The 25,457-nt window shown below is 46.5% G+C and overlaps 1 protein-coding gene across 1 annotated transcript in view; it reads right to left on the minus strand.

The window, feature by feature from the left end:
* NBAS (NBAS subunit of NRZ tethering complex) overlaps nt 1–25,457 on the minus strand; it is an 852,905-nt gene that overhangs the window by 426,091 nt on the left and 401,357 nt on the right. Inside the window, exons 34-36 of the mRNA XM_033937554.1 lie at nt 21,940–22,107; nt 12,643–12,756; nt 12,184–12,307 (exon numbers count right to left, since the gene is read on the minus strand). Of these exons, the coding sequence (XP_033793445.1) occupies nt 12,184–12,307; nt 12,643–12,756; nt 21,940–22,107 (406 nt within the window). The remainder of the gene's footprint in view (nt 1–12,183; nt 12,308–12,642; nt 12,757–21,939; nt 22,108–25,457) is intronic.

Below are 25,457 nucleotides of genomic sequence, written 5' to 3' on the forward strand. Positions count from 1 at the left end.
AACTGAGTTGCAACAGAAGGGAGAACCACGGCTGTCGGGGCCACCGAGGAGCTATCAGAATCATGGTGGCGAGCGTGGACTTGAGCCTGACGAGAGTCTTCAGAATCAGAGGAAATGGAGGGAATGCATACAGAAATAGGTCCATCCAATCCAGCAGAAAAGCATCCGCCTCAAGTCTGAGAGGGGTGTAAACCCTGTAGCAGAAGCAGGCAACTTGTGACTGAGGGGGGATGCGAACAGATTGACATCCAGAGTCCCCCAACGAGCAAACACCTGATGCAGAGTCACGGAATGGATGGACCACATGGCTGCAGAAGACGACTCAACCTGTCTGCCAGACAATTGTGCTGGCCCTGAATGTAGATTGCATGAAGGAACATGTTGTGGCGGATGGCCCATTCCCAGAGCTGTATCGCCTCTCGGCAGAGGGACAGGGACCCCGTTCCCCCCTGTTTGTTGATATAATACATGGCGACCTGGTTGTCCGTGCGGATCAGCACCACCCGGTCACGAAGCAGGTGACTAAAAGCCTTCAGGGCGAGGAAAATCGCTCGAAGCTCCAGCAGATTGATGTGACAAAGGTGGTCGGCACTGGACCAAAGACCCTGAGTGCGAAGACCGTCCAGATGAGCCCCCCAAGCATAGGCCAACGAGTCCGTCATGAAGACCTTTTGCGGAAGAGGAGCATGAAACAGAAAACCTCTGGAAAGATTGGAAGAGAGCATCCACCAACGGAGAGACTTCCTCAACAAAGGAGTCACGACAATGCGTCGAGAGAGAGGATCCCGATCCTGGTTCCATTGGGACGCAAGAGTCCACTGAGGGATACGAAGGTGAAGTCTGGCAAAAGGAGTCACGTGAACTGTAGAGGCCATGTGACCGAGAAGGACTATCAGGAGTCGAGCCGGGGCTGACGACAGATGGGCCACCCTCTGGCATAAACGAACGAGGGCCTCCTGCCGAGGCCGAGGCAAAAAGGAGTGGAGACGAACCGTGTCCAGGACCGCTCTGATGAACTCTAAAGACTGGGACGGACAGAGGTAAGACTTGGGGAAGTTCACCTCGAAGCCGAGACTCTGAAGGAGCAAGATGGTATGATTCGTCGCTCGCAGAACTTCTTGGCGAGAGGACGCTTTGATCAACCAGTTGTTGAGGTAGGGAAACACCTGCAGGCCGCGAAGACGTAGGGCCGCAGCTACCACAACCAGGCATTTCGTGAAAACCCTCGGAGAGGCCACCAGGCCGAAGGGAAGAACATAATACTGGAGATGGAGATCCCCCACCCAGAATCTCAGATACCAGCGAGAGGCCGGGTTTATTGGAATGTGCGTGTACGCCTCTTTGAGGTCCAGTGAGCACAGCCAGTCCCCCTCGTCCAAGAGGGGGTACAGAGTAGGGAGGGTGAGCATTCTGAACCGGTCCCTGACCAGAAACTTGTTTAGAGCATGGTGTTCCAGAATCGGACGCAGATCCCCCGTCTTCTTGGGCACCAGAAAGTACCGGGAGTAGAACCCCGTATTCCACTGGTCCGGAGGAACTTCCTCAACTGCTCGAAGGCGAAGAAGGGCCCGAGCTTCTTGGATAAGGAGGGGCAGCTGAGACCGGCCCGAAGGAAACTCTTTTGGAGGAAGGTCCGGGGGTACGTGACTGAAGTGAAGGGAGTACCCCTCCCAGATGATGGAAAGCACCCAACTGTCGGAGGTAAGGCTTTCCCACTGTGTGTAGAAATGATGGAGACACTCCCCGATAGGGAGGGGAGAAGTCTCCAGAATGAAGGGAGCCCGAAGGCTCAAACCGGAATTGTCAAAAGACGGCCCAGCTTCGCCGGAGCCGGCGGCTGGACCTTAGCTTGTCGCTGCTGCGGCCGCTTCGAAGGAGGCCGAGAGTGAGCAGGAGTAGTTTTCTGTGGATACCTCCAGAGAGAATCTTGTACTGCCGGCTCCGAGAGGCGCTTAGTAGCCGCCTCGATGGAATCATCAAATAGCTCATTACCCATGCAAGGGAGATTGGCTAGACGATTCTGGAGATTCGGATCCATATCAACAATTCTGAGCCAAGCAAGACGACGCATGGCGATCACAAAAGCCGTGACTCTCGAGGACAACTCGAAGTCGTCATAGGCCACCTGGAACATATAGAGCCGGAGCTGGGAGAGAGTCTCCTCGAGGAGACGAAACGCCTGACGACGAGAATCTGGCACGTCCGCCTGGAACGAGTGAAGGGCTTCCACACAGAACCGGAGATAGGACGTAAAGATAAAGTTATAGTTGAGGACACGGTTCACAATCATCGAGTTTTGATAAAGACGGCAACCAAACTTGTCCATCGTACAGCCCTCCCGCCCTGGCGGGAAGGCAGCATACACCTTTGAGGGGTTGGACTTCTTCAAAGAAGACTCAACCACCAGGGATTGGTGAGAAAGCTGAGAACTCTCAAATCTCTTAACTGGAATTGTCCGGTAGCGGGACTCCAACTTAGAGGGAATAGCCTGGACCATATAAGGGGTCTCTAGCTTTTGCAGGAAAGTTTGCCGGAGAACCTGGTGCAAAGGCAAGCGGAGCACTTCACGGGGGGATGAGAAACCCCCATCTCCGCCAGGAATTCCTGGGTATAACAGGACTCCGACTGGAGGTCCAGGTTCAAAGCCTTGCCCATGTCAGCAATGAAACGAATGAAGGAAGAGTTCCAAGAAGACGACTCATCTTCAGGAGGGGATCCAGAATGAGATCTCGGGGCAGCAGAGAAAAAGGGAGAAATCTCCCTCGAGTAGCACGCTGGAGCCTCGGATTCCCAAGAATGGGAAATCGAGGAGGCTCGGCTAAAGTGCCTTGGAGGCGTCGAGGAATGACCCCGCACAAGATGGGTCGGAGAGGACCCCGGAGTCCGAGGGACCCTCATTCAGAGCCCCGGAGAAGACAGGGCAAAGGAAAATTCTTCCGCTGGCTTCGAGGAAGATCCTCAGGAGGCAGCCTGGTGCCTCGAGAGAGAATGCATGGTAGAGTCCAGTTCGAGGACAAGGGTGTGCTTGGAGGGTTTCACGGTCGGACACCTACCTCGAAGAGGCGGGGAAGACCGCAACCTTTTAGGAGGACCCCAGAAAGTCACAGGCCCCGAATCCGGGGCTGAAGAACCGCTCGAGGGAATACTGCGAGTCTTACGTGTGCAACCCCGAGGCTCAAGCTAAGTACGCTCAGGCTGGTCAATAGGGTGGGTCGAGACCGAGGGCAAAGGCGTCGAGGCTGGGACCAGTTGGCTCACCACTGAGGAAAGCTGTGAGGTAAGGATTGCCTTAAGCATGTCCTTGAACATCGGCACTGAGACCAAGGGAGGTTGGTTCTGGGGTGCAGCAGTGTGCTCCTTCGGGGGTGACCTTGAGGAAGAGTATTCCCTACGTGAGGAGGCACGCTTAGAATGATGTTTTGAAGAGGCCGATGAAGTGGCACTCGCATGAGACTCCGAGGTAGGCTTCTCGCTGGCATACCTGAGGAGGCAAAAGGAGACTTACCCGAGGCTGAGGTAGTAGGAGGAACCGAGGCCGGGGTCTTCAAAGTCGAGGGGGATTTCAAGGCCGAGGGCCCCGATGCCGAGGCCGAGCTCGAGGCCTGTCCCACTGGATCCATAGGGCCAAACAGTTGAAGAATCTTGGACACTCTCCAACGAAGAGCTCGCGGTTGCAAAGTCACACAACGTGAACATGACTCAGCGCGATGCTCCGCATCCAGGCACTCAACACACCAACGATGGGGATCCGTGATGGAGATAACCTGGTTGCACTTAGTACAGTTTTTGAACCTTGAGCGAGGCCGGGACATAAGCAAATGGATGGCTGCGGCCCCGTGAGGCTAAGTGGCCAGAGCAAGACCGGAGCCCCGGTCGAAAATACACGAAAGAAAAATAACAAAGACGCGGGCACAGCGACTTAGATGAAAATAAAAAAGAAAGCCGCAGTGCAAGAAGGATAACGAGATCGCACGTAGCAAGGGAGCAGTGCTTCTGGCTCCGCGGAAAACATTGAACTGAGGCCATGCTGAGGAGATGCATGCCCTAGACCGGGCGGGAGGGGCACACGCGCATGTGTGGGCCAATCGCAAGCTGGAAGGTCTTCAAGCAAGTCTGCTTGTGAAAACGTCCGCTAGGGGGCTCTGTCGGTGATGTCACCCACATGTAGAGAATATGCTGCCTGCTTGTCCTGGGATAATTAGGGTTACCAGATTTGCCACCCCCAGAATTAGAATTAACTGCAGCTTTTGATACAATCTCTCACTGAAACTTCTCCAGAGACTTAGAAAGTTTGGTTTGAATTCCACAGTTCTGCAATAGTTCATTTCTTACTTCATCAATGGATTCTGTTCGGTTTATTGGAACAATGAATGGTCAGCCAGTAAATCCGTTATGTCAGGTGTTGGGCAAGGATCTTTATTATCACCAACCCTCTTTAACTTGTATCTGGTTTCTTTAGCAAAATTACTAGGGTCATGGAACATCAAATTTCATATATTTGAGGGTGACATTCAACTACTTGCCGATTGTACCATTTTCCCTGATTGCTCCATCTTTCGCCGATTGTACCATTTTTGCTGATTGTACCATTTTCCCTGATTGCTCCAATTTTCTCTGATTGTATCATTTCTCCGATACCTAGTTTCTCTGATTCTACCAATGTAACATTTTGCTGATTGTCCAGTCCTTCTTCATTGTAAACCGCCTCAAACTACTATGGCTTTGGCGGTATATAAGAAATAAATTATTATTATTATTACTTATATTTCTGGATAACAACTAAGATGTGCTCTCTGACCTTAATAGTAAATTGATTGATCTTAACATCGGCTTGCAGACAACAGCCTAATTGATAACACAGAAAAAATCACCCGTTATGTGGCTATCACGCAGCCATTCTGTATTATGCAAACTTCCTGAACTAGCCAGCAAACCCATCCAACTCAAGCACAAATTCTTAACCTTAGGAATGCATTGTAACTCTGAATTAAGCTTCACTCTGCAAATAAGCCATGTAGTAAAAATGTGCTTCTACCATTTAATATTTTTTCAGCATCTAAAACCTGTGCTTTCAGTAAATAATCTAACAAAACTAACTCATGCTTTCATTACTAGTCACTTAGATTACTGTAACACATTATTCCTAGTGTCAAGCATAGGCAATCTGTCACGCCTACAGTTAATTCAAAACAGAATAGCTAGACTCCTAACAGGTGCACACATCTGCAACCATATTACTCCAATTCTGTTTGAGCTGAACTGACTAAGCGGATTGAATTCAAATTACTTTGCCTAGTTTTCAAAGCCTGGAATCTTTTACTTCTCAATTATCTATATAAAAAAACTAATTAAATATCAACCCAGTAGAACTCTAAAATCATCATTCTGTGACCAATTTGAAATCCCAGGTCCTAGAGTAATAAAACTTCAAGCAATAAGGAAAAGAGCCTTCTCATATGTTGGTCCCTACCTTTGGAATTCTATACTTCATGGCTTCTTTGAGGGAATATCTTAACTTCTCCTTCTTGAAACTACTGAAACCTATTCTTTCATCTTCACTATGGATCCATTCAAAGTCCATTAACAAACATCTCTCCCCCTCCACCACCCCAGTGCAGCATGTGTCCCTACCTCTTTACATCTGGCACCTCTCTTCCCTCCATTTCTCACAGTTCCACATCTCCCATTCTCTCTCAGCACCCCCTTTTTTGTGGGTAGTTCACATTTCTCCCTCTTTCTCTCTAGTTCCTCTCTGATAGTTCATTATCTCTCCCTCTTTCCTTGATCCCCTTCCTTACTCCCACCCATTAGCAAGTCCAGCAGTTCTTCTGACCCCCATCCTCCCTACAGAGTCCAGCAGCTCTCTCCCTTCCTCCTTTTCCTAGTTTAAGTCCAGTAGCTCTCCCTTCCTCCTTTAGTAGTGTGAGATAGCCCCACTCCTCACAAATCCAGCAGATGTCCTTCTCTGTCTCTCCTATGGGCCCTGCCCTGGTCCCTAAAAAAAACCTGTCTTCTTCACTGGCTGCAGCAGTGATAAACACTGACCCTGAACCTTTCCTCTGCTACATCCTGCCCCTGTACAACCAGTAATTACATCAGAGGAGGGTGAGACGTGGCAGAAGAAAGATTCTAAGGCCGGCTGCTGTAGTCGGCGAAGGAGACAGATTTGAGGGACTGGGGAAGAGAAGCATGAAAGGTGCAGGACTTGCGGAAGGGAAGGAGATGGCATCTGCTAGATTTGTGGAGGCTGTCAAGAGAACTGCTGGACTCAAACTGGAAAGAAGGGAGAGAGAGTTTCTAGACTGGCAAGAGGGAGAGAATGCAGCTTCACTGCAGAGCTAGAGATCCCCTGAATCCCTTGAAGGCCCTGATTGTACACCATTGTTCGCTGCACATTAAAGCTCTGGATTTTTCCCCCCAGAGAATATGGTAAAAGCAGTTACTGTAGCTGAGTTTAAAAAAGATTTGGAGAAGTTCCTGGATGTAAAGTCCATGAACTATTATTATAAGCAACTGTTTATCCCTGGGAGAAAGAAGCATGGGATTCTAGCTTCCTCTACCATGCATTCGTTACAAGTGACTCAAAATTCTATAATTCATGCTAAGTTTAGAGTAAAGAGATAGGATCATGTTTCCTCATATTATGTTACCTTGTATTGGAGTATAGAGCTCAATATAAGTTGTTATTGCTGGTCTATTTGAGTATGTGTCAACTGGCACCAAAATATATGCAGGAATGTGAGTCACCCTATGTACCCACTCATACACTATGCTCTGCAGGGCATTCTGACTTGATTATTCCACGCCAAAATAAATTGCATTTGGAAGTGGTGAGATCTAGTGTGTTCTCCTGTGCAGGCCCCACCAAATAGAATAAACTCCAAGTTTATATCAGACAGCAGAAGGACATGTGTGATTTTAAGAAAATGTTGGAGCGTCATTTATTTTGTAGGAAGAAATTATGACTCTTGACAGTTCATTGTAATAGAAGATTGTTTAAGATATTGTTTATGTGTTGTAAGATTTTAAGTTGTCCTGCATATTTATTATGTATGTAAGTCTGTAATCTGCCTTCTTAAAGGCAGGCTATAAATAAAGTATAAATTAATTTTTGGGAACTTGACAGGTTATTTGTGATCTGGATTTGCTACTCTTGAAAAACAGGCAATTATGCTTGAAGGACCTTTAGTCAAACAGTTTGACAATTCTTATGTTCTCAAGTCTCAAAATGACTCGAATATACAGTGGTGCCTCACACAACGAACTTAATTCGTTCCAGGAGCAAGTTTGTTATGCGAAAAGTTCGTTATGTGAAACGCGTTTTCCCATAACAATACATGTTAAAAAAAAATAATTCGTTCTGTAGCATAAAATATGCTAAGATGACATAAAAAAAGATAAATTTTTGGTTATTATTTTTATTTAGATACATCTAAAACATAATTGTTTTTTAAAACAACACACATTTTTTAAATTTAAAGACAGACTAAGTAGAGTCTAATTTTACAGTGAGAGAGGGCAGAGTCTCAGCGGCAAAAACTGAGACTTAACTGTTCATTTTTTTTTTTTTTCTACCGTGTTTCCCCGATGATAAGGCAGGGCCATCAAATAAGACAGCCCCCCCTTTTTAGAAAAAAATGTAAAATAAGGCACCCCCCCCCGCAAATAAGCCACCCACCGATACCTGCGCTTACCCGAATCGGGTGGTACGGTGGGTGACTCCGTGTGGTCCCTGGCACCCCCGACACGATCGGGGCAAGAGGGAGCTCAAGCCCTCTTGCCCCCCCGACTCCCCGACACGATCGGGGCAAAAGGGAGCTCAAGCCCTCTTGCCCCCCCGACTCCCCGACACGATCGGGGCAAAAGGGAGCCCAAGCCCTCTTGCCCCGCCGATTCCCCAACTCCCCGACAATATCGGGCCAGGAGGGAGCCCAAGTCCTCCTGGCCACGGCGACCCCCTAACCCCACCCTGCACTACATTACGGGCAGGAGGGATCCCAGGCCCTCCTGCCCTCGACGCAAACCCCCCCTCCCCCCAACGCCCGCCCCCCCCCAAGAACCTCCGACCGCCCCTCCAGCCGACCCGCGACCCCCCTGGCCGACCCCCACGACACCCCCAACCCCCTTCCCCGTACCTTTCTGTAGTTGGCCGGACAGACGGGAGCCAACCCCGCCTGTCCGGCAGGCAGCCAACGACGGAATGAGGCCGGATTGGCCCATCCGTCCCAAAGCTCCGCCTACTGGTGGGGCCTAAGGCGCCTGGGCCAATCAGAATAGGCCCGGGAGCCTTAGGTCCCTCCTGGGGGCAGGGCCTGAGGCACATGGTCGGGTTGGGCCCATGTGCCTCAGGCCCCGCCCCCAGGAGGGACCTAAGGCTCCCGGGCCTATTCTGATTGGCCCAGGCGCCTTAGGCCCCACCAGTAGGCGGAGCTTTGGGACGGATGGGCCAATCCGGCCTCATTCCGTCGTTGGCTGCCTGCCGGACAGGCGGGTTTGACTCCCGTCTGTCCGGCCAACTACAGAAAGGTACGGGGAAGGGGGTTGGGGGTGTCGTGGGGGTCGGCCAGGGGGGTCGCGGGTCGGCTGGGGGGGCGGTCGGAGGTTCTTGGGGGGGGCGGTCGTTGGGGGGAGGGAGGGTTTGCGTCGAGGGCAGGAGGGCCTGGGATCCCTCCTGCCCGTAATGTAGTGCAGGGTGGGGTTAGGGGGTCGCCGTGGCCAGGAGGACTTGGGCTCCCTCCTGGCCCGATATTGTCGGGGAGTTGGGGAATCGGCGGGGCAAGAGGGCTTGGGCTCCTTTTTGCCCCGATCGTGTCGGGGAGTCGGGGGGGCAAGAGGGAGCCAGGCGGAGAGAGGGCAGTTAAGCGCAGTGCCTGCGCGGAAGGATGCAGCTCGGGCGACTTCGTTGTGTGAAACGAAGTTCGTTGTAGGGAGCAAGACATAAAGTTCGTTGTGTGAAGCGTTCGCTGTGCGAGGCGTTCGTTATGCGAGGCACCACTGTATTAAACAGCAACTTACCTTAGATCACTAATCTATAGAACAGAACACAGAATGCATCCCAAGACTAATTGTGAATTTTAAATCGGTCTGACTATGGTACAGCAAAAGTACCATATAATATTGGTATTGAAATTCTACAATATTCCAGTTTCAATAAGCACTGCATTACTATCAGTAGATCAAAAATGTGTCCCAGATTTCAAGTAGCAGACTAAATTATGAGAACCCCAAAGCAGTCTTACATGAATAAAAATACTCCATTATCTTTTGGAGAAGCACTTCATCAATATGAAGTTTAGTGTCATAATCAGTAAGTGATATCAACCCTTAAAACAACCAAAGAGTCTACTAAGGTACAGAAATAAATAAGAAAAATTCATTTGAGGTTAAAACTACTACTTCACAATTATTCTCAAGAGACAGATCCATATGTCTAAACTAGGATTTAAAAAAACAACATAAAAACAGTTTCACTTTTTTTTCTGATGTACCGTATTTTCACGCATATAACGCGCGCGTTATACGCGTTTTTACCTACCGCGCATACCCCTCGCGCGTTATATGCGTGAGCGCGGTATACAAAAGTTTTTAAACATAGTTCCCACCCCGCCCGACGCCCAATTCACCCCCCCAGCAGGACCGCTCGCACCCCCACCCCGAACGACCGCTCGCACGCGCTCCCACCCGCACCCGCATCCACGATCGGAGCAAGAGGGAGCCCAAGCCCTCTTGCCCGGCCGACTAACCGACGTCCGATACATCCCCCCCCCCCGGCAGGACCACTCGCACCCCCACCCCGAAGGACCGCCGACTTCCCGACAATATCGGGCCAGAAGGGAGCCCAAACCCTCCTGGCCACGGCAACCCCCTAACCCCACCCCGCACTACATTACGGGCAGGAGAGATCCCAGGCCCTCCTGCCCTCGACGCAAAAACCCCTCCCCCCAATGACCGCCCCCCCCAAGAACCTCCAACCGCCCCCCCAGCCGACCCGCGACCCCCCTGGCGACCCCCACGACCCCCCACTCCCCTTCCCCGTACCTTTGGTAGTTGGCCGGACAGACGGGAGCCAAACCCGCCTGTCCGGCAGGCAGCCAACGAAGGAATGAGGCCGGATTGGCCCATCTGTCCTAAAGCTCCGCCTACTGGTGGGGCCTAAGGCGCGTGGGCCAATCAGAATAGGCCCTGGAGCCTTAGGTCCCACCTGGGGGCGCAGCCTGAGGCACATGGGCCCAACCCGACCATGTGCCTCAGGCCGCGCCCCCAGGTGGGACCTAAGGCTCCAGGGCCTATTCTGATTGGCCCACGCGCCTTAGGCCCCACCAGTAGGCGGAGCTTTAGGACGGATGGGCCAATCCGGCCTCATTCCTTCGTTGGCTGCCTGCCGGACAGGCGGGTTTGGCTCCCGTCTGTCCGGCCAACTACCAAAGGTACGGGGAAGGGGGGTGGAGGGGTCGGGGGGGTCGGCCAGGGGGGGTCGCGGGTCGGCTGGGGGGGCGGTCGGAGGTTCCTGGGGGGGGCGGTCGTTGGGGGGGGAGGGGGGGTTGGGTCGAGGGCAGGAGGGCCTGGGATCCCTCCTGCCCGTAATGTAGTGCGGGGTGGGGTTAGGGGGTCGCCGTGGCCAGGAGGGTTTGGGCTCCCTCCTGGCCCGATATTGTTGGGGAGTCGGCGGTTCTTTGGGGTGGGGGTGCGAGTGGTCCTGCCGGGGGGGGGGATGTATCGGACGTCGGGGGGGGCATCAGGCTTTCAGGATGGGGACAGACCTTCAAGGGGGGACAGGACTTCAAGGGGGGACAGTGCACGGAAAGTCAGGGGGGGTGAACGGAGAGTCGGGACAGCGCACGGAAAGTCAAGGCAGTGCACGGAAGTCAGGGGGGGTGAACGGAGAGTCGGGACAGCGCACGGAAAGTCAGGGCAGTGCACGGAAGTCAGGGGGGGTGAACGGAGAGTCGGGACAGCGCACGGAAAGTCAGGGCAGTGCACGGAAGTCAGGGGGGGGTGAACGGAGAGTCGGGACAGCGCACGGAAAGTCAGGGCGGGCGAAAGGAGTGTCGGGCATCATGCGCGGTATACCCGTGAGCGCGGTATACAAAAGTTTTTGTACATATCATCGTGATTTCTGCGCGCTATACCCGTGTGCACGTTTTACACGGGTGCGCGTTATTTGCGTGAAAATACGGTAACTGATGCTACTCTGCATATGGGGTAGGACATAGATTAAAATACAGTCAGCACATGATCACCACATTTTAGTAATACAACACAGAGGCAAATTGCAAATGACAGACATCTTGATTTTTTTCTCACACATTAAACAATGATACATCATTATGGAATGAGGTTTTCAACAAATCATGAACAGTCCACAAGGGAATGCAAAGCTGATAGAAAACCTTTTCTAACAAAGCAACATCTTCATTTATTGTGACAACTGCATTAGAACAGTCTCCATTATTTAGCACAGACAACACATTTTAAAACATCGAAAGCTATAAACACAAATGAAATCATCCTCCAAATACAGACTTTCCAAATAAAAGAACACAAACAACTAGGAATACTCCCAATCTGTGCGCCCTAGAAAAGCTCAACAAAGGTGATGAACTTTTGCTCACATTTTGGCAAGCCATCTAAAAACAATTGCACTCTTTAAATATCCAGCTTTGAACTGCAAATAGAGGAGGGTGTACCTGAATTTCACTGTCTTTGACCGACAAGTGATACAGGGCTCTTTGTACTAGGGCGTGCTAATGGATTTAGAGTGTGCAACGAATTTGTGTCCATTATGTGCCATGTAGCCCATTTCTATAGGTTTCTTAGAATTTAGCACGCACTAACCCCCTCTTTTACTAAGGTGTGCTAATCGAATTAGCACATGTTAAATGCTAACGCATCCATAGACTAACATGCATGCATTAGCATTTAGCGCGTGCTAATCGGTTAGCGCACCTTAGTAAAAGAGGGCCTAAATCTGCTAGCATACCTTAGTAAAAGGAGCCCGTAGATTCCCTATAAAAGCTGCTGAATGATAGTTATAGTGATAGCTATAATATCGACTCTCCAATCAATTTTTCTATTGTGTTAAAACTGTATCTAAAATTCTGTAAAAAGTCCAACATAGTTTAAATGGCTAATAAAGAATGCATGTAGCACAAATGTTTGTTAATACTTTGCTTTGGTTCTTACCTTCTGTAGCTGGAAAAAGATTTTCTCCTTCACTTTTGGTTTCTGCTAATTTCCCTGTTCTTAGCAGAACTTCTGCAAAGCTCTCAGGAGGGCTGTGTTGGTACGTTGTGTAAATCGATTCAGCCTGTACAAAAACCATTTTGTTCACTGTTACTTTTCTATCATTTTGAATTATTAACATCAGGGTTTTCTCTCCTGATTTATAGCTTAAAATACTGGACAATTTCTACTGCAAACAAAAAGTGCATTTATTAAAGAAAAAAATCCACTTTATAAAAGTTTTCTTTTAAAAACACATACTAGAATACTCTAAATTATGAAGAGCAACTCAATGATGATTAAATAGCTATTTTATTCAATTACAGTCCCTGAGAGTTTAAAAGACCTTAATGATATCCTGTAAATCAGTTCTTTTTAAAGGCATCCTAATTTACTCTTCTCTTAATATGTTGCACTTACTTCAGCAATAAATGGATTGACAATTACAGACTCATAAAAGGGATGGCAGCCTTGCTTTCCTATTTCTGCATTACCCCCCGACATGCTTTTTAATGCATCTCCGAATCCATCACCCTAGAAGGATAAACAGCAGAGAAAAAACACATTAACTCAGAACTCTGGTTTGCTATTTCTACAAACAAAATACTCTGACTTCGGATTCACACTGACATGGGAAGTAAAAATGGCAACAAGATAAAATTATGAAGAAAAATCCTTCAAATAGCCTTTCAGCACTATATAAGTGGTAAGTAGTAGTAATAAATACCTGAAACGTGCAAAGAAAAAATACATGTGGATTTTTAACCAAGTATTGTGGAGTTTTAAAGTTCATACTGCTAAACTACTGATGTAGGTCTGTTTGGTCATCCATGATGAGGAAGATACATGACCCAGAAGTATGAATTTGTTTTAGAACTGCTGTTATTTTGGAAAGTTAATCATTCTTCCATTTCAAAGAGGCAAACTATTCATATAAAAACAAAGCTGTTTGCAGGATTTGAATGCAAAGCATAATATCTGTCTGCAATATATTTGAACTATGGTTAATTATTTCTCATATTTAGTAGTCAAACACAGTTTAGGGATGGAGGTATTAAAGCGGTCCCCTGGCCCCAAATTCACACATCAATTTGTTGGTATTGAACAGAGCTGCATAGGTCTAGAAATGCTATAGAAATGAAAAGTAATGCTAGTTTAATGTAGACAGTATAAAACTATATTATGACCATTAAAGACTGTGAGAGCCCCTTAGGAGCAGGGAAGTACCTACTTACCTGAATTTAATTCACTTTGAGTTATTATTGAAAAAGATGTGAGCTAAAACCAAACAATAAATAAATTCAAAACAACAAGAAAAAAACTATGATGTATTACAGTAAACTGCACTAACTGAAAATCAGGTTGTGCTGCAACATCTGTCACAAAGCAGGTATTTGCAATTAATGTACTTTAACGTTTTATATTTTTTAGACTAAAGCTGTCAAATACACTCTTGAATTCAGAATACCTATGTAACCCCCCCCCCCAAAAAAAAAAAAAAAAAAAAAAAAAAAAAGAATGCATCTGCTGCAGAGCAGGAGGCAGGAGATTCTTCTGGGAGTCACAAAGAGATGTGTGTGTAGGAACGCTAAGTGGATGGAGTTGGGGTGGGGTGGTAGAGGTGTATGCTGAGAGAGAACTGGGCATTTGGTCATCCTGATCTCCTCCCAAAGCCCAAACACTAAGGGAGACTCGTGGGAGTGACAATAGCCTGTGGAGATAAAGATCCTGATATGTTTAATTCAGGATGGTGGGGAAAAAGTGGCCTGGCTGAGGGTGAGACCCAGAGCAGTTCACCAGCAGAAGAATCAAGATCATTTTACACTCCAAGACTTTTGACAGGAAGGGACAGAAAAGACTGTGTGGACACTAATCTCAGTCGGTAAAAAGGAAGTGATTGTGTCTCTGCTCATAGAAGAGCACAGACTGGAAAACTGGAGGGTGGCCAACGTGACACCAATTTTTAAAAAGGGATGATCCAAGAAATTATACACTGGCGAGTCGGATGTTAGTGCCTGGCAAAATGGTAGAGACTATTATAAAGAATAAAATGACAGAACATTTACATAAGCATGGATCAATGAGAGAAAGCCAACACGGATTTAGTCAAGGGAAATCTTGCCTCATTAATCTACGGCATTTCTTTGAAGGGGTGAATGAACATGTGGACAAAGGTGAACTGGCTGATACTGTGTATTTGGATTTTGAAAAGGTGTTTGAGAAATTACCATATATATTTGAATATAAACCAGGATTTTTGGGCCCAAAATTGACCCAAAAATGGGGGTCCTGGTTTATATTCGGGTCATCCCCCAGTGACCACCCGAAACCCTCCCAGACTTCTTGCAGGCCTACCTTAGGCCGGGACAGAAGGAATTCCTCCCATCTCCTGCCCCAGCCGACACTAATAATTATCACCCACCCTCCCTCCTTCGCATACCTAGTTCCCTGGTGGTTCAGCGTGTATGCGCTGAAATCCTCTTTTGTAAAAGTAGTAGCCAGCTGCGCACCTGGGCTGGCACAAAGGAGCAAGCTTTTCGTGCTCCCGGCCAGCCCTGTACCGCTCATTGATAGGTTGCCGCAAGTTCTCGCAGGATTTTTTTTGGGGGAAAATGGGGGTCTCGACTTATATTCAGGTCAACTTATATTCGAGTATATAAGGTACCTCATGAAAGACTTATGAAGAAATTAGAAAATCATGGGATAAGAGGTAATGTCCTATTATGGATTAAGAACTGGTTGAAAGACAGAAAAAAAGAGAGTAGGTTTAAATGGTCCATATTCTCAATGGAGAAGAGTAAATAGTGGAGTCCTCAGAAGTCTGTGCTGGGACCACTGCTTTTTAACATATGATCAATGATCTAGAGATGGGAATAACTAAAGAATTAAATTTGCTGATGACAAAGTTGTTAAATCACAAGGGGATTTGAAAAATTGCAAGAGAACCTTGTGAGACTGGAAGACTAGACATCAAAATGGCAGATGACATTTAATGTGAGCAAGATCTTTATTTGGCAGGTCCTGTTCTTATATACATTACAGAAAGTTACTGAAATCATTCTTGTTTGTAAAATTTTTAGAGAATTGAATTCATTGATGTCTACTTTGTTGTTCACTGGGAATGTCAGTTTTCTATTTTTGTGAACCACATCGATCCATGAGGTATTGTGGTCTGGAAATGTAATGTAATGATGCATGTGAGAAAGAGGAACCCAAAACTATACCTACGTGATGCTGGCTTCTATGTTAGGAGTCAATGCTCAGGAAAAGGATCTAGGTGTCATTGCTAAGGATACGTTGAAACCCTCGGCTTAAGCAAATAGAATGTTAGAAATTATCAGGAAAGGAATGGAAAACAAAGATGAAAATGTTATAAAGTCCTTGTATGGCTCTATGGTACAGCGGAATTAGGAAAGATACAGAGAAAGGTGATGAAATTGATAAAAGGGATGGGACGACTTCCCTATGAGGAAAGGCTAAAGCGACTAGGGCTCTTCAGCAGCGATATGATAGAGGTCTATAAAATACAGAGTGGAGTAGAAAGGCTAGATGTGAATCGTTTGTTTACTCTTTCCAAAAATACTAGGACTAGGGGGCATGTGAAAAAAGCTACTAAGTTGTAGATTTAAAACAAACCGGAGAAAATATGTCTTCACACGTGTAATTAAACCCTGGAATTCGTTGCCAGAGAATGTGGTGAATTCAGTTAGCTTAGCAAGGTTTAGACAAGGTTTGAATAATTAACTTGGTTCTTTTTGTTACATAGAGCGTTTTGGACCCCTGTTCGTTTACAAAAATTAGATAGTTTTAAGTCCAATAAATGCTGGCACTGTAATCTGGAACCAGGGACGTTAGATCATCTACTTTATTATTGTCCCTATATTAAGATATTTTGGAATTCAATCTGGTCTCAAATAAACTCATTATTGGAAAATCATGTTGCGCTTTCCTATGATACTGTTTTATTCGATATGGCTATGAGAAAGAAGAGTCAAATATCATCACATAACAACAAACTTTTATTAATCATGACAGGGGTTGCCATTCAACATATTATCAATAATTGGAAAAATTATAAGAATCTTAATTACACATTCTGGTGGATTTCATTATGCCATATTTTTAAGATGGAAAGAGCAATAGCAGTACAAAAAGGGACATATAATTACTTTGTAAAGATATGGGGGCCATTGGCAAAATATTGTGATGAATAGTCATCAATTCTTTTTTTTCCTTTTCTTTCTTATATATAGCATACTCGAGGGGAGAGGGGGGAGTTGGGAATAATTTTATAAGATATGTTATAAAACAAGTGTATATTTCTATTTCGGTTGAAAATGTGATGAAGGGTGGGTGGGGGTTATTACATTACTAGATTTTTATGTGTGCTATATTGGAATTACTTGTATAATGTATTTTTGTCGCACTTGTTGTTCAATTTGAAAATGAATAAAGATTTTTTTTTTTTTTTTAAAGGTTTGAATAATTTCCAAAAAAATAAGTCCATAGGCTATTATTGAGATGGCTTGGGAAAATCCACAGCTTGTTCCTAGGATGAGCAACATGGAATCTGGTTTGCTACTTAGGATCTAGCCATGCACTTGGGACCTAAGTTGGCCATTTTTGGAAAGAGGATACTGGGCTTGATGGACCTTCGATATGTTTTAGTATGGCAATTCTTATGTTCTTATGATTCAGCTTGTCATGGAATAAGTGGCCCTCGACTAAAGAATGAGGGTGGGAGCTGGAATGGCTTACCACAGGTACAAAATAGATTTTGGGGGGCAAAGAGATTGGGAACAGAAAGAGGGAGTTATTGAAAGTGACTGAAGAATTGCTACGAGAGATATTTGCAAATATCTTTTGAAAGTGTTGCCTGTAACTCAGATTTTCAAGTAAAGTACAAGTTTTTAATTTTTCATCAGTCTCAACTTGATTTATTTCCATGGAGTAAAAGACTGGGTATAGTGATTTGAAACCAAGGAAAATTATTAAACTAAACTAAACATTAAGTTTATATACCTCATCCTCTCCATAAAGATAGAGCTCGGCACGGTTTACAGGAACTTTAAAATAAGGAAGGGAAAACATAATAAGAATTAGTGATTATAAAGAGGGTAGAGAGATTTACATTTTTGAGAATAACCAAGTTTTCAGATGCTTACGGAATAATTGGAGGGAGCCCAGATTCCGCAGCAGGGCAGGAAGGTTATTCCAAAGCTCAGTGAATTTGAAGAAAAGAGATTCTTCGGCTTACTGGAGTAAGTCTGACCCTGGCCTACACCCAGCACAAAAACATACTTAGTTTTATAGATCCAGGTCCAGGTGTCTGAACCAAAGAGCTAGCTGGTGCCCAAAGACAGTGTAAGTGAGACCAGCGTTGCACTTAAAATAATTACAAACAACGGTCTAATTTACAAAGATTTTGTCACCACAGAATAGAAAAAGGGGAAAGCTCTGATTTGATATACATATACATAGAACTACAAAATTTCACACTTGCTTTGGGGCCAATTCATTAAAGCATGGTAACTGATGCTAGTTTTAAAATGTGTTACGGTATATGTTAATTGAAGCAGTACTGTTATTTTTAAATGGGCCAATTTGTTAACCTGCATTAACAATACAAATTAGTCTTTTTTTTTTAGTTTTAAATATATTTATCCATTTTAAAGCCAAAAATAAGTGCAACGTATTTTACAGACATTTTACACTTTAACAACACTTAAATTTTATCAAATTATATTTATGACAAATACATATATCATCCCCCCCTTTATACATATCCAACAACTGCACTCTAATTGTAAGTAACTCCCTACCTACCCTCCCTGGATGTATATGATCAAAGGGCAAAATCAACAATCACTCCTTACAAAATTCTGTCAATGTCTCCCAAACATCCATAAATTGCTTATAATGTCCCTGTTGTATGGCCATCATATGCTCCATTTTAAAAATGTGGCATAGAGATTCCCACCAGAAAGTATAATTTAACTGATCCCAGTTTTTCCAATTCCTCAAAATAAGATGTATGGCTCTTAAATTACAACTGTATAAGTTACATACAAGAACTTTAATAGCACATTTTAGGAGGGAAGTTAATGTGGGCTTCAATTAAAATGTGTTATTTTGCCACACGATGTGCTATTTTATCACAATCTCCATTCCATCCAGTGGCCTAACTTCTTTCTCCGACTCTTCCATTTTTCTCTTTCTATCTCCACTCCATCCCCAATGCACTTCTTTATTTATTTATTTAATTCATTTTCTATCCCATTTCTATCCCATTGTCCCCAAAGAACTCAGAAGTACAAGTTAATGTTACAGTTTTTTTCCTAACCTTTCATTCCATCCTTCCACCCCCAACTCACCCCATGGTCTGGCATCCCTTACCCCATGCCCTGGGATTTCACTCCTCTCTTCTTCTTCCATCTCTCCCTCCATGCTCTGGCATCTCTTTTCCTTCCTTTCCCTGCCTTCTTTCTCAATAGGCTGGCATCTCAGTCTTCTTCCCTTTCCTTATGCCCTAGCATCTCTCTCCTCTCCTTCCTTTCCATCTCTCCCTCCCCCACCATGCTCTGGCATCTCCTTTATTTCATTTCCCTCCCTTCCTTCCTGATGGCCTAGTATCTCCGTCTCCTTCACCTCCCTCTCCCCCATGCCCTAGCATCTCTCTCTTCTCCTTCCTTTCCATCTCTCCTTCTCCCTCCATGCTATGGCATTTCCTCTCTTTCCTTTCTCTCCCTCCATTCTCATGGTCTAGAATCATTCTCTTCTCTCCCTTCCATTCTTACTCCCTTCACCCCTCCCCCCCAATTGGATAGCTTTCTTCCTTACTCCTCCCTCCCTTCAATGGAGTGCACAGTGCAGCATTTCTCTAACTACCCCAACCCCAATGGGTACCTCTCTTTCTCTCATTGTCGGCACCCTTCATAACTCGCTGCTCTGCCGGCATCAGACCTTTCTCTCTGCCAGGTCCTGCCTACTTCCTGCTTCTGTGAATGCAGGACCCAGTGGAAAGGAAGCCCGACACCAGCAGAGCAGCTAGTTGTAAAGGCTGAGGCTGCCACTGCCTGAATGGGAGGTTCCCAGACAATGTCGCTGACGTCAACCCCAGGCCCACCTCTTTATGGTCTGCACCTGGGGTGGACTGCCCTCCCCCCCTTATTAAGCCACTGTCTTAATGGTAACTCATATTGATAAATTCTCCCCCCCCCATTGGTGAAAAATCCTCAAGAGCTTTTTTAAACAATTTTCAAAGCAAATGTATTAACTTTTACTTTGAAAGTTTCTTCAGTAAAAGCTACCTGCATCTTTTTACACCTACTCATTTTATGAGTGGTCTTACAGAGAAAAATAAGATGCATACATTTTGAAAATCTAAAAGTATAGATATAAGTTTAAGCACCAACCCCAATCCTATCCCAGTGATGCTTCTTCTGTGGGTTAGTTAAACGTCAGGTGGCACTACTCATATAAAGATACACACACAAAAGGATGGCAATCTGTAAAAGTCTATGACTTAGAAAATCATTCTATATAGCAGTTCATTTTGAAGTGATAATACACAGTACAGCCTTCTGTACAAAGTCTGTTGGTATTAGCTTCAACAAATACAAGCAAGATCCACAAATTCTGATTTCATGTCCATGTTTCTATACTCTACATGGGGCCTTACTTCCCTGGTTTCCTACCTTATCTGTTTTAGTTCTTGTTTGTAACTTATACAAATGAGAATTATTTTTGAAAAAAGATCTTTCTCCTAATCATACTTCAGATCTGAATAACTTGCATGAAGTTTGCTAAAAATAAACAGTGAAACATATATATGCTTGAATTCTAAGTAATGCAACTGACTATAGGGAGTTTTATAATACTGTATACAATAGAACAGTGTTTCTCAAATCGCAGTTAAGGTTATGCGAGCCGCTTGTTGGGGGTACGTGACACTGGCCGCTGCCGAGGATATTGCCTGCCCGCCCGTTGAAGCCACCACCACCGGGTCAGGGAGTCCCCCAGTTACCTCCTTCAGCGAAACTTGGTGGGGGCACATGCAGGCAGTGGTTCACACACTGAATGTAGCTGACCCGGAAACCTTCTCTCCGACATCAGAGGAAAGACTAGTGGGTCAGCTACGTGTAGCGTGTGAACTGCTGCCTGCGTGTCCCCCCCAACAAGTTTTGCTGAAGGCAGAAGGAGCAAGTGTGGCTCGAACAAGGGACATGATCTGGGAGAGAGGGAGAAAGGAGGGGGGAAGAGTGCATTGGGACATGTGAGGGGCACAATTATGGGACAAAAGCTGGAAGGCAGGGAAGGGGAAGGGGACACAAAGTCGACAGAAGGAAGGGAGGAGACATGAACATGGGACACAGAAGGGAAGGAGGGAGGAAGGGGGCACTAACTTGGGACATAGGACGGAGGAAATAGAAAGGGAGAATTGTTGGGCATGAGTGTGTGATTGAGAGAGAAATAAATGGTGCAGTACATGGAGAAAGGAAGAAAGAGGAAAATTGGGCATAGAGGAGTGAGGTAGAAATGCATGGGGAATAGAAGGATGAGAGAAAGAAATGTTGGATATGGTAGTGGAGAGGGAACAGGGGGACAGATTGAAGGGGATGCAAGAGAGAGGAATGTTGGACATAGTGATGGAGGGAGAGATGTGGCATTGTGCTGGAGAGGGGTGATAGAAGGAAAAATGGGCATGGGGCTGATGGACAGTGGTGAAAAATGCTGCACATGATCTAGGGGATGAGAGAGGGAGAAATGTTGGATGTGGCAGTAGAGGGGGGTGGGAGAGATGCCTGGATCTCTCAAGACAGATGGACAGTGAGAGAGAGAGAGGGAGACATGTTGCCAATAGAGGTGGAGGAGAGAGGAAGAAAAGTTAGACTCATGGAGAGACAAAGAGAGATGTTGGTTGGGGAAGGAAATGAGGCCCAGAGGAGAAGCATACAGGAGGCAAAATAAATATTGGATGCACAGTCAGAAAGAAGTGCAACCAGAGACTCATGAAATCACCAGACAACAAAGGTAGGAAAAATTGTTTTATTTTCAATTTAGTGATTGAAATGTGTCAGTTTTGAGAATTTATACCTGCTGTCTATATTTTGCACTATATTTTTCTATAGTCGTTACTGAGGTGACATTGCATATTTTAAAGTCTTGACCTCTTTGAAAAACAGCTGAATATAAATGATGATTTAACATTTTCTGTGCGTATAGTGTGCTTTGATGTTTTTTTTTTTTTAATTTAGTGGTTACTATTAGGTATTAATAAGATTATATTGTGTGTATATGAAAAATAGATGGAAGAAACTGCATTACAATTAGTACTGTTATTATGGGGGTAGAGCCTGGGTGGGTCTGAGGCAGAGCTTGGGCGTGGGTACTTGGTTGATATTTGTTAGACTTAGGGGGTACTTGGCTTGAAGAAGTTGAGAAACACTGCACTAGAACCTCAGTACTAATGAAACTGAGAGACTGAGGTCTCTAATATATTCTGGCTTGCTTATAAGGTTCAGCTAACATTAAGACAACATTAAGACAAAAACATTAATGTTCATCTAACATTAAGACAAAAACTTATATAGTAAATCAGAATACAAATGGGGAGGGGGGTTGTTTAATAACAAACATCAAAGTCAAAATTTTCAATATATTGAAAAGAAGATTTTCCCTTGATAGATGTGGCAAAACTTTTAAGTTATTTCTTACTTGCAAAGGGCGGAGATAAGTTAATGACTTTTTCCACCACTGCGCATCACTGACTGCATGCAATACAGCTTTAGTGGTCATAGTTGTATTTGACAAAACTTTCATAGTTGTAGCTGTGGTCCGATATAATAGATCTGCAGATTGACTAGTAGAGACTTTAGTTTCAGCCTGTAAGGTTACACAGCAGACAGCACCAAGTGTTAAAACACAAAAGCAAAAAAATGGGCACAGATATACTAGCACAATCTTTTGGTGCACATACTTTTTATGTACATATCTGCCTGCACAATTTTACAGCACCTCTCTCCTTTACAACTTGACCTCCTTGAAATTAATGTATTACCAAGACTGTGGGATGCTATCAAAAGCTATATATGATAATTCTCTATCATGCACTTTCTATTAAAGTATGGACCAGCGATCAGTGTTCTGTACACTAGCCCAATCTACAGATCAACTAAGTCTGATATATTTAAGATATATTTAAGAGGAGGCGGAAGCGGACCAGTGAGGACAGCAAACCTAAACGATTCAACCTTTTGAACATATCCTGCCAGAGCTAAGTTTTGAGAGTTTTTTTGACTATTCATTGTTGGACGCTAGCAAAAACTAGGCAGGAGGAGGAGGGAGGCCGATGAGGTTGTTTCCCTTTCTAGTGCGGCTGATAAACTAACAGCTGGCAGCGCACGGGGATATGAGGCCCCTCCTCTTAAATATACAGTGGTGCCTCACACAACGAACTTAATCCGTTCCAGGAGCAAGTTTGTTATGTGAAACGTTCGTTGTGTGAAACGCGTTTTCCCATAACAATACATGTTAAAAAAAATAATTCGTTCTGTAGCATAAAATATGCTAAGATGACATAAAAAAAGATAAATTTTTGGTTATTATTTTTATTTAGATACATCTAAAAACATAATTGTTTTTTAAAACAACACACATTTTTTAAATTTAAAGACAGACTAAGTAGAGTCTAATTTTACAGTGAGAGGGCAGAGTCTCAGCGGCAAAAACTGGGACTTAACTGTTCATTTTTTTTTTTTTTCTACCGTGTTTCCCCGATGATAAGGCAGGGCCATCAAATAAGACAGCCCCCCCTTTTTAGAAAAAAATGTAAAATAAGGCACCCCCCAGCAAATAAGCCACCCACCGATACCTGCGCTTACCCGAATCGGGTGGTACGGTGGGTGACTCCGTGTGGTCCCTGGCACCCCCGACACGATCGGGGCAAGAGGGAGCTCAAGCCCTCTTGCCCCCCCGACTCCCGGACACGATCGGGGCAAGAGGGAGCTCAAGCCCTCTTGCCCCCCCCAACTCCCCGACACGATCGGGGCAAGAGGGAGCTCAAGCCCTCTTGCCCCCCCCGACTCCCCGACACGATCGGGGCAAGAGGGAGCTCAAGCCCTCTTGCCCCCCCGACTCCCCGACACGATCGGGGCAAGAGGGAGCTCAAGCCCTCTTGCCCCCCCGACTCCCCGACACGATCGGGGCAAAAGGGAGCTCAAGCCCTCTTGCCCCCCCAACTCCCCGACACGATCGGGGCAAAAGGGAGCCCAAGCCCTCTTGCCCCGCCGATTCCCCAACTCCCCGACAATATCGGGCCAGGAGGGAGCCCAAGTCCTCCTGGCCACGGCGACCCCCTAACCCCACCCTGCACTACATTACGGGCAGGAGGGATCCCAGGCCCTCCTGCCCTCGACGCAAACCCCCCCTCCCCCCAACGACCGCCCCCCCCCCAAAGAACCTCCGACCGCCCCCCCAGCCGACCCGCGACCCCCCTGGCCGACCCCCACGACACCCCCAACCCCCTTCCCCGTACCTTTCTGTAGTTGGCCGGACAGACGGGAGCCAAACCCGCCTGTCCGGCAGGCAGCCATCGACGGAATGAGGCCGGATTGGCCCATCCGTCCCAAAGCTCCGCCTACTGGTGGGGCCTAAGGCGCCTGGGCCAATCAGAATAGGCCCGGGAGCCTTAGGTCCCTCCTGGGGGCAGGGCCTGAGGCACATGGTCGGGTTGGGCCCATGTGCCTCAGGCCCCGCCCCCAGGAGGGACCTAAGGCTCCCGGGCCTATTCTGATTGGCCCAGGCGCCTTAGGCCCCACCAGTAGGCGGAGCTTTGGGACGGATGGGCCAATCCGGCCTCATTCCGTCGTTGGCTGCCTGCCGGACAGGCGGGTTTGGCTCCCGTCTGTCCGGCCAACTACAGAAAGGTACGGGGAAGGGGGTTGGGGGGGTCGCGGGTCGGCTGGGGGGGCGGTCGGAGGTTCTTGGGGGGGGGCGGTCGTTGGGGGGAGGGGGGGTTTGCGTCGAGGGCAGGAGGGCCTGGGATCCCTCCTGCCCGTAATGTAGTGCAGGGTGGGGTTAGGGGGTCGCCGTGGCCAGGAGGACTTGGGCTCCCTCCTGGCCCGATATTGTGTGGGGAGTTGGGGAATCGGCGGGGCAAGAGGGCTTGGGCTCCTTTTTGCCCCGATCGTGTCGGGGAGTCGGGGGGGGCAAGAGGGAACCAGGCGGAGAGAGGGCAGTTAAGCGCAGTGCCTGCGCGGAAGGATGCAGCTCGGGCGACTTCGTTGTGTGAAACGAAGTTCGTTGTACGGATCAAGACATAAAGTTCGTTGTGCGCAGCGTTCGCTGTGCGAGGCGTCCGTTATGCGAGGCACCACTGTATCAGACTTAGTTGATCTAGAGATTGGGCTAGTGTACAGAACACTGATTGCTGGTCCATACTTTAATAGAAAGTGCATGACAGAGAGTTATCATATATAGTTGTAGATTGTTCTCTCTGGTTCCTACATAGTATATCTGATTTATCCTATCAAAAGCTCCCTCATAGTTAATTCATGATATTCTGAGGCTTCCATTTTTCTAACAAGTCATGCTATCTTTATTCAGCATCAACTGATTTCTGGATCCATGTATTCCTCTTTTATTGCCCTTCAATTCTATTTCCATGATATTACTGTTATCTATATGACCATATATTCTATCTTTACCTACTGCAGTCAACAACTTGTACAAGGTAGGTAAGAAAGTTATTGGTCATGCGAGAATTCATGGCAGCCAATTAGTTAGCAGTTCTGCACGGGCAGGAATGAAGGAAGATTGCTCTTGCTGCAATTCACCGCTGGATCACCAGGGATACTCAAGGTATGCGGGGGAGGTGGGAAGGAGATAAAAATAATTAAAATCGGCTGGGACAGGAGGCGGGGCAGATGCCTCCTGTCCCAGCCACCGCTGGACCATCATGCCTCATGGCAGGCCCGGTGGAGGCCTGCAAGACCTAAGGAAGGAGGGGAGAAAGGGTACAGAACCCAGCAGGGAGGGAGATGGTCTGGGTGCAGAGACTAGCAGGGCAAGGGAGGGAGGGAGTGAAGGGGCTGAATGCAGAGCCTGGAAGAGCAACGAGGGAGGGGGAACAGGGTGCAGAGCCTGGCAGGGCAAGGCACTGCACTTGAATATTTAAATACCCCCCTCCCCTAGTTTATATTTGAGTCAACCTTTTTTCCTCCTTTTTTTGGTGG

Source organism: Geotrypetes seraphini, chromosome 3 (genome assembly GCF_902459505.1).
Source record: "Geotrypetes seraphini chromosome 3, aGeoSer1.1, whole genome shotgun sequence".
NCBI classification, from domain to species: Eukaryota; Metazoa; Chordata; class Amphibia; order Gymnophiona; family Dermophiidae; genus Geotrypetes; species Geotrypetes seraphini.